Below are 10,000 nucleotides of genomic sequence, written 5' to 3' on the forward strand. Positions count from 1 at the left end.
AGTTTTTCTCTGATTTCCTGCTTGGTAATATCATCCAAACACTGTTCCATCTGTGACACTGAAGAGTGGTGCGTGTAGACCGGCCCTGACTTCAGTGACTGTACTCCATTCACCTCCTGAAGTTCAATCAGTGCTCCAAAATTATTGGCAGCGATATTGTGTTTTGACATGCATAACACAGTTCGTAACTGCGCTTTCACACATTCTTTTTCATCAGCACGGGCTGCTTCAGAGTGTGGGACCATGGAGGCTTGTTTTGTGTCTGTTGCTACTGCTGCCTTATGAGATACACTCTTTGCATGGTCTGCCAGGGTAGAATACTGGAAATTTCGTGATCCCCTAGTTAAACCATTTTTCTGTTTGGTTTTGATGCACACTTTACAGTACATTGTCATTTCATCACTTGCATCAACCTCCAGCCATCTGAAATCTTTCAGCCATGATTCTCTGAATTTATCATGCTTGCATTTAATTCTTTTGCTAGTGCTGGTGCTAGGCCTATCTTCTGTGCTGGTGGAGCTGATTGGAGTATTGTCACTCGAAGTCTGTGGTCGGTCTGAACTGCCTGAACCTGCGCTTCTTTCGGGCTGCCTGTCTGAATCACTTCTTCCACTTCGTGAAAAAAATGAAAAAATCGACTGCTGGTTCTTTTCTGCCATTGTGATCCCACTGATCATTCAATGAATAGGCGCGTGAATAAGTACTGGCTCTGCTGCATCCAGTTTGAAAATTGTAATGACGCGACTTAGCCTAGCATCACAAGCGACGACCCAGACAGACAGACGTCTGGGAGAAGTTGCGAATAACAGGCAGTAAAGCGCGTCTGTACAGCTTTTATTATGGGACAGTCGCTATTCTGCTCTGTACCTTCATCAATTACTGATGGCTAGGCCTACGTGACAATCTGCATGTGTGCGAAGAGGCAGGAGGGTGGTGGAGAGGGGAGAGGGCTGGTTGAAAGATAAGGCAATTAAAGTGCTGAAGCCTTATGAACGATCAACTTTTTCTTTCTTTTGTTTTTCAGCCTTTTTATTTTTTATTTATTTATTTTTTTCCCCCCATTAATCTCTAACCAGTTGCAGCAAATTAAAACCAGTCCCTGGGACTGACAGCTAAAAAATTTCCAGTATTTCCTCTTTATAACCAGTAATTTACTGGTAATTGCCAGTTAACGCGAACCCTGAACCCACCATATCAATACGAACACATCATATAATTACAATGTCGAAATTGACCATCCAAATGTAGCCCTTTCTTCATCTATGCTTTTGAGAGAGAGAGGGGGGGGGGAGAGAGAGAGAGAGGGGGGGAGGGAAAGAATTAGAATGGTTTATTCACAATCAGGCCACAGCCTGCGAGCGAAGGGGGTTTACGTAAACATAATACAAGTCAATGAAAATATAGAAACAAATAAGCATTGATGTGGACAACAAAAAGTACATTGCATCCGTGTGAATATATAGACAACAAACAGTACGTTATAGCTGTTTTACGAAGTATAAAATTCTCTTTATTTGAATGTCTTATATAAGAATACCGAAGAATTATGTACGTCATTGATATTGCTTGACGACATTAACAAATTCAACTTGAACACACACACACACACACACACACACACACACACACAGAGAGAGAGAGAGAGAGAGAGAGAGAGAGAGAGAGAGATTCGGGACAGACATTTCAGGAAGGCCTAAGCCCCATTAACTCACTCAGTACGGCCAGTCCTCTCTTCTCCTCTACACAGACCCCTCGGATGTCCAGTGGGTGTCTGAATGACCCAACCTTTAGCTTCCGTCGTCAGAATTGTGGTATTCTTTGTCAACATTCACGTTTTCAGTATAAGAGCCTTCCGCTTGCAATATTTTGATGATGGTAATTGGGGTGAAACGCTGTTAACGTCGTCTCTTTCGCCGTTCGTATGGAAAGAGTTAAAAGCGGTGCAATACATCAATCATATGAACATGCATATAAGAGAGACAGACAGAGAAATAGAGACAGAGAGAGAAAATTCCATGTTTCTGCAAATTAAAAAAAAAAAAAAAAAAAAAAGCGCTGACGTTCAAAAGAGTATCAGTATCAGTAGCTCAAGGAGGCGTCACTGCGTTCGGTCAAATCCATATACGCTACACCACATCTGCCAAGCAGATGCCTGACCAGTAGCGTAACCCAACGCGCTTAGTCAGGCCTCGAGAAGACAATGAAATAAATGAATAAATAAAAATAAATAATAATAATAATAATAATATAATAAAATAAATATGTAAATAAATGAAAAAAATAACTGAAATAAAATAAATAAATAATAGATAATACATAAAAAGACTACTACTACTAATATATATATATATATATTTTTTTTTAAGAAAGAAATATTACAGCTTCAACAGATACAGGAAAAGTGACTTCTTTTTTTCTTTTTTTTTTTTTCTAAACCAGCTAATTGTCCATTTGAACACGAACACGGCAATGTCATTACCGGAGTCTTGTTTCGCTTTTAAATCACTAACCAGACACAGCTCAAAGAATCCATCCATCTCAATTAAAATCCAGTTTCCTCCAATGAAATTCCCCATGTTTCTGTTACACGTAGCGCGGCAGTGATATATTTTTTAGGAAAAAAATCAAAAACCGCGACAGAAACTGACAAGACACGTATTTGCTTTCAATCAAAGCTGATGGACATTGCATTAAAGCCCCCCCTCCGCCTGAAAGGATTTCATCATCACTGTTGTAATTGACAATGCGTGTCAGCCATTCTGTGCCACTGGATCAGTTTCAGGTTGCCTGTATCCGAAAGTTTATACACTACTAATGCAATTGATCAAGAGCATACATGTTTCTGGTAATCGCTGTGATTACGAAGACCAAAGGCTGTGTGTGTGTGTGTGTGTGTGTGTGTGTGTGTGTGTGTGTGTGTGTGTGTGTGTGTTGCGGGGGCGAGGGGGTGGGGGCGGCGGCTGGGTGGGGGGTCGAGGGTGGGGGAGAGGTTGTCACTGTGACACTGAAAGAAAAAATTGATCGTGGGTGGGTGTTTTTGTTGGTGGTGTGTCCATCGAGATCGATGATGACCATCGTTGTCATCCAGCTGGGGGATGGGGGGAGGGTGGTGGTGGGGTGGGGGGGAGGATGCTCATGAATCTATCTGTGAATGCGCAGATGGCTGAATAGTCCAATCTGCGCACGAAATGTTCGCTGACAGTTGGGGCAGATAAAGACAGGCATACCATTGTCAGGGAGCTTGTTTGCCCGTGACTTTCTGGCCTGCCTCTTCTGAACAGCTGCAGCAGTCCTGTTGGCCTCGCACAACTTGGCGCCTTTGTGCACAGCAGATTCCTCCCAGGAGTCAGGGTTGATATCAAACGCTTTCAGAGAGACTTTCAGAGTATCTCTGAAGCGCTTCTTCTGACCTCCGTGTGATCTCTTCCCTTGTTGCAGCTCGCCATAGAAGAGCCTTTTGGGCAGCCGATGGTCTGGCATGCGCGCCACGTGTCCAGCCCAGCGAAGCTGGGACTGCATCAGGATGGTGAAGATGCTGGGAAGGGTGGCGTTTGCGAGCACCTCTGTGTCTGGGGTCCTGTCTTGCCACTTGATGTTCAGTAGCTTCCTGAGGCATGTTGTGTGGAAGTGGTTCAGCTTCTTGGCATGTCGTTGGTACACTGTCCAAGTTTCGCAGGCGTACAGTAGTGTGGGGAGAACTACTGCTCTGTTGACCTTTAGCTTGGTCTCAAGACTAATGCCTCTTCTGTTCCAGACATTTGCACTGAGTCTACCAAAAGTTGCGCTTGCTCTTGCAATCCTGACGTTCACTTCATCGTCGATGGTCGCATTTCGTTACAGTGTGCTGCCAAGGTATGTGAACCGCTCCACCGCACTGAGTCTCTGACCGTTGACTGTGATGTTGGGCTCAACGTAGGGTTTCCCTGGGGCTGGCTGATGGAGAACTTCAGTTTTCCTCGTGCTGATGGTAAGGCCGAAGTTCCTGCTGGCAGTGGCAAACTTGTCGACGCTGAGTTGCATGTCAGCTTCAGATCCAGCGTTGAGGGCACAATCATCAGCAAACAAAAAGTCTCTGATGATGTCTGTCATGACCTTCGTTTTTGCTTGAAGCCTTCTGAGGTTAAACAGCTTGCCATCTGTTCGGTACTTTAGGCCGATTCCAACATCGCCATCTCTGAAGGCATCAGTAAGCATTGCAGAGAACATGAAGCTGAACAGCGTTGGAGCCAGGACGCAGCCTTGCTTGACACCATTTGTGACAGCAAAATGAGCAGATGTTTCGCCTTTGTCCTGGACTCGAGCCTGCATGCCTTCATAGAATTGGCTGACCAAGGAAATAAATTTCCGAGGGCATCCGTTACTTGGCCATGATCTTCCACAGTCCCTCTCTACTCACGGTGTCGAAGGCCTTAGTGAGGTCGACATAGGTGGAGAACAGATCAGCATTTTGCTCCTGACATTTCTCTTGCAGCTGCCTTGCAGCAAACACCATGTCGGTGGTTCCGCGCTCTTTCCGGAATCCACATTGGCTCTCAGGCAAATGACCTTGGTCAAGGTGTGCTGTGAGGCGGTTTAGTAGGATCCTGGCAAGTATCTTGCCTGCGATACTGAAAGACTTTTTGTTGCTGGTTTGTTGTTGTTGTTGTTGTTTGTTTTTGTTTTGTTTTTGTTGTTGTTTTTTTACACCAACAAACTTGGGGTGGGATTTTTTGTTTTTTGTTTTTTTTGTTTCTTTGTTTGTCTTACTGTGTGATACCGAAAGATGAAATCGGAGGTTGGGAGGGTGTTTTTGTTATTGTGATACTGAAAGACAAACAATAATTAGGGGTAAAGGGTGCTTACGTTACTATAGCACCGAAAGTCAAGGATCTTTGGGGTTGGGGGGGGGGGGGGGGGGCGGCGTCTGTGTTACTGTGACACTGAGGGTTCTGACTATAGCACTGGCAGACAATAATGCGGGGTTTGGGGTTTTGTTGTTGTTGTTTGTGGTTGTTTTTTGTTTGTTGCTTTTGTTGTTGGTTTTTTGGTTTGTTTGTTTTTTTGTTTTTTCGTTTTGTTTGTTTGTTTTTTTTGGAGGGTGGTGTTGGTTTGTTTGCTTGTTTGTATTTGTTTTTGTTTTCTTAGTTTGTCATCTCTTTTCTGAGGTACCGAAAGACAAAAATGTTTGGGTCGGGGATGTTTTTCGCACTCTGACATGTAAAGACAAGATTGGGAGGTCGGTTTTTTGTTTGTTTGTTTTTTCTTGTTTTTGTTGTTGTTGTTGTTGTTGTTTCTTGCCTTGGTGTGTCCCTTTTGAAGAAAGCCAGTCTTGATCCCGAAAACCTGAAAAACTATAGACCAGTATCAAACCTCCCATTTCTGTCTAAAGTTTTTGAACGTATTGTGCTTGGCCAGCTTATGAAACACCTTGAGATGCATAGTCTCCTGGAGCCATTTCAGTCGTACAGAAGGGACACAGCACGGAAACGGCCTTATTATGTGTGGTCAATGATCTGTTGCTAGCATCTGATGCAAGCAATGTATCCATTCTGCCACTGCTGGACCTTTCTGCAGCATTTGACACGATAGACCATGAAATTATGGTCAAAAGTTTGTGTGCTGTGTTCGGACTCAGTGGTACTGTTCTGAAATGGTTTCATATCAGGTCGCACACACTCTGTCCTTGTAAATGGAAACCTGTCTGTGCTCAGATATGGGGTACCACAAGGTTCCGTCCTGGGGCCTATACTCTTTACAATGTACACACAACGTCTAAATTTGATCATTCAACAGTCTGTACCTCACTATCATCTGTTTGCTGACGATTCTCAACTGCATGATTCTACTATTCCCTCTGAAATTCCATGTTTAGCTTCTAAATTTAAAACTGATATAGAAAATGTAGCAATGTGGATGAAACAAAACAAACTAAAAATGAATGACGACAAAACAGAACTTATGATGACTGGTAATAAAAAATAAGCTCAAGCAGATAAATACAACGTCTATCATTTGTTCTGGCATAGAAATGTCTTTTTCTAGTTCTGTCCGCAATCTTGGTTTTTACCTCGATCCATCCCTCACGGTGGAAACTCATGTGAACCACCTGTGTAAAGTTCTTTACTTTCAGCTTTGTAAGATTAGTAAAATCCGCCCCTTCCTGTCTGTTGATGCCGCCAACAAACTTGCTGTTGCCTTCATTTTATCCCGCCTAGATTATTGTAATTCTCTCTTAGCTGGCCTTCCCAATGATAAACTCTATAAGCTCCAGAAAATACTTGTGGCACTGCTACACCAAAAGACAAAATTAGAGGAGGGTGCGTTATATTGGCACTGAAAGGCAAATTTGGGGCGACATCAAAAGACAAAATTAGAGGAGGGTGTGCAATTGTTGCACTGAAAGGCAAATTTGGGGAGTTGTTTTTTGTTGTTGTTGTTGTTGTCGTTGTTGTTGCTTTTGTTTGTTTTTGTTTTTTTTACTGTAACACCGAAAGACAAAATTGGAGGTGGGTGTGTTATTGTGGCACGGAAATGCAAATTTGGGGCGGGGGGTGTTTTTGTTTCTGCCACACCAAATGATAGAATTGGAGGAGGGTGTGTTATTGTGGCACTGAAAGGCAAATTTGGGGCGGGGGGTGTTTTTGTTTCTGCCACACCAAATGATAGAATTGGAGGAGGGTGTGTTATTGTGGCACTGAAAGGCAAATTTGGGGCGGGGGGTGTTTTTGTTACTGTGACACCAAAAGACAATTTTGGGATGGAGTGGGGTTTTTTTTTTTTCTTTGTTTTCCTTTTTTTTTTGGGGGGGGGGGGGGGGGGTGGGGGGGGGGGGGGGATGCTGTTGTTTGATTTGTTTTTGTCCTCTTTTTTTTTACATTTTTTTCGGAGGGGGGGGGGGGGGATGGGCAGTAGGACTGATTTTCAGTAACACCAAAAGACAAAACTGAGGTGGGGGAAGGTTGTCACAGAGACACCGAAAGACATGTATATGGAAATTCATACATAAAACCTCTGGGCCAGCACAGTTCGTTTGAGGTGATTTTGTGCTGTTGTGTTCACAAACATGAGATGGAAAATAGCAAGCTATGGTGGGTCATCTTTCTTCAATGATGATGGAGTCTCCCGTCGGACCGACGGATGAGTAGGCAGGCAGGCTTAACTGTCGGTGTGTGTCCTCCTCAATGCTTATTCAATGCTTGATGATAAATATCAGGTTATAGACGAATGACGTTTCCAGCTATGACGACGTTGTTGTCGTTGATAAACTGGGATTAATTGCATACTTTATTTCGTTTGCTGTTTTTGATCATGTCTGATATTTCATCACCGTTCTTTTATTATAAAGTTATTCTGCGCAGTTGTGTGCTGGCATTATGTGTCCATTCTCAAGATTACAGACATATTTCGGGGTGGGGGGGGGGGGGTTCTTCTTCTTCTTCTCCTCCTCCTCCTTTTACCTTAGTATAGTATTCGCATTCTATGACTTTAAGCAGCATTGTGTAGTGCAAGCAGTGGCATATATAATGTAGTTTTGTGTAGTGTATGCCCAGTTTCAGGGCGGGGATTGGATGAAAAAAGCGCGCCAGTGCTTATCTATTACCCTCGATAATAAAGAATTTGTCTTGTCTTGTCTTGTCTTCAGTCACCCATCGTGCTCATGATTGGAGAGGAACTCACTCCATTTGGTTGTTGTTGTTTTTATTCTACTTTGAATTACCCATTCTTTATCAATGTTTTATCAGTGTTTAGTTCGTATGTTTCTTCGTCGTTTGATGTAAGTTTCATTGCAAAGCTTTTTTGTTTGTTTGTTTGTTGTTGTTTTTATTCCAACTATCTAATATATTCACCACAAGTCGAACTGTTTCTTATTGTGGCTTACGCAATTGTATTTGATCTCACTTTAATGACTGATAAACACATTATAAACAATAACATATTCAGAATAGATGAATGCATTTCTCGTTTATGAATGAATATTCAAAAGCACTTCCCGATAATAGGGAAAAGCTGCATGAATATTCTTCGGTGATCAGTTTTTATAACACCTTTTATGTCTTCTACAGTTTTATTTTTATCATTCACAAGAGAACTTTTTTTTTTTATAATGTGAAAATTTGAAGACAAATAATCAATGGAAATTAAGGTGTGTTGATGCCATCATAGCATGTTCAGTCCTTTATAGCCTGATTTTATGTCTGTGTTTTAAATACAACAGCAGAAAATGCCTGCTTTTGTATTCGGGTTTGTTTTGTTTGTTTTGTTTTTGTTTTTTGTTTTTCTACAAAAAGGCTTGGATCTTTGCCACATATAATTATCTCCTAACTCTAGGATTTAATTCCATCCGTATCTCACCAAAGCTTATCATGCTATTAGTGTGTTCTTGAGCTTTTACATTATGCAGGTGTTTGTAATTATGACAATCATAAACAGGGTCCAACACAAGAATCCAATCTCCACCAGTGTAAAGGTTTTCGTAGCCTTTCTTCTTCTTCTTCTTCTTCTGCTTCGTTTGTTCGTGGGCTGCAACTCCCACGTTCACTCTTATGAATACGAGTGGGCTTTTACGTGTGCGACCGTTTTTACTCCGCCATGAAGGCAGCAATACTCCGTTTTCGGGGTGGGGTGTGTGTGCATGCTGGGTATGTTCTTGTTTCCATGATCCACCCAACACTGGATTACGAGATCTTTTAATAGCCAACTTCGAGTGTGTGTTTTTGTTCCACTTTGGCAGAAATGTCTGCGTTTCCTCCAGTCTATTAATGCTTATTCTGTTGCTGTCTCTGTGTCTCTCTTTCTCTCTATCTCTGTCTCTCCATCTGTCACTGTCTATCTATCTGTCTCTGCCCTCTAACCTCTTTGTCTCTGCCTCTGTCTGTATCTCTCTGTCCCTCTGTCTCTCTGTCTGTATGTCTGTCACTCAATCTCTGTCTGTCTGTCTGACTCTCTCTCTCTCTCTCTCTGAGTGGAAGCTCAGTCGAATACAAATCCACAAATCCACGGAAGAACAAGCTGTTCTGTAGAGTTCTGCGCATGGCTTATAGTCATGAAAAGCAATTTGTGAACAATTCCTCGCCAGTGTGGTCTTCAAAAAAACGATGGGCATTGATTTCGTTCTTTAATCCATGAATACTGCAGTATCTGCACCTGTGGGACTCTGAGCGTCGGTAGGCGAGAGAGTGGGGAAGGGACTGCGCAACTCCACTTCACTATATAAAAAAAAAGAAGTCACATGTGATGGTCAGGCAACCAGGTTAATGTCGGAACGACTATGAGGACACACACCCCGACAGATAAGCCTGCCTGCCTACTCATCCGTCGGTCCGACGGGAGACTCCATCACTAATAATCGTAATTATAGTCTCTGTAGGTATTGTTTTCGTTGTTTGCTCCCCTTAATGCTGATAATCATACAGTCTCCATGACCATTGTTTTCGTTCTTTAATCCGTAAATGCTGATGATTGTGTAGTCTCTGTTAAATGTACGTACAGAAGCAAACAGTTACATAGTTCCCTTTTGAGATCTTCTCTGCAAACTTGCTTTGCTTTGCTTTGTTTTGTTTTGTTTGTTGTTGTTGTTACTGCTGCTGCTGCCTCTTCATCTGAACCTGTTCAGCGGCACTACTCCCACGTCGCTCAGTTCCAGATCTCCATACACATCCACGCGGCCCAGATTCATCCCACTGTCCACAAGGAGCTACTACTGCTGATGTCAGGTCGCCTGAAGCCCACTCACCAGTGGAGACCCTGCACTGATGCTGAGCCATTTCTTGCGGTGTTCATTCATGTGCATGTTCGGATTCGAATTATGCAGGACACCATCAGTTAACTAAATATCCTACTGATGACAATGATAACTCAGTCGCGGACACACACACACACACACACAAACACACACACACACAAACACACACACACACACACACACACACACACACACACACACACACACACACACACACACACACACACACACACACACACACACACACACACACACACACAGGCCTTCCCAGTATAATAT

At 42.8% G+C, this 10,000-nt stretch overlaps 2 protein-coding genes across 2 annotated transcripts in view; both read right to left on the bottom strand.

Annotated features, from left to right (window-relative positions):
- Window positions 1–245, bottom strand: part of LOC143287191 (uncharacterized protein C17orf113-like) — a 1,686-nt gene extending 1,441 nt beyond the window's left edge. The window contains exon 1 of the mRNA XM_076595134.1: window positions 1–245. This exon is cut by the window's left edge and continues 1,441 nt beyond it. Within this exon, the coding sequence (XP_076451249.1) occupies window positions 1–245 (245 nt within the window).
- Window positions 246–9,574: 9,329 nt separating this feature from the next.
- Window positions 9,575–10,000, bottom strand: part of LOC143287192 (uncharacterized) — a 13,823-nt gene continuing 13,397 nt past the window's right edge. The window contains exon 6 of the mRNA XM_076595135.1: window positions 9,575–9,659. Coding sequence (XP_076451250.1) covers window positions 9,575–9,659 — 85 coding nt within the window. The remainder of the gene's footprint in view (window positions 9,660–10,000) is intronic.

This window comes from Babylonia areolata, chromosome 11, assembly GCF_041734735.1.
Source record: "Babylonia areolata isolate BAREFJ2019XMU chromosome 11, ASM4173473v1, whole genome shotgun sequence".
Taxonomy (NCBI): domain Eukaryota; kingdom Metazoa; phylum Mollusca; class Gastropoda; order Neogastropoda; family Buccinidae; genus Babylonia; species Babylonia areolata.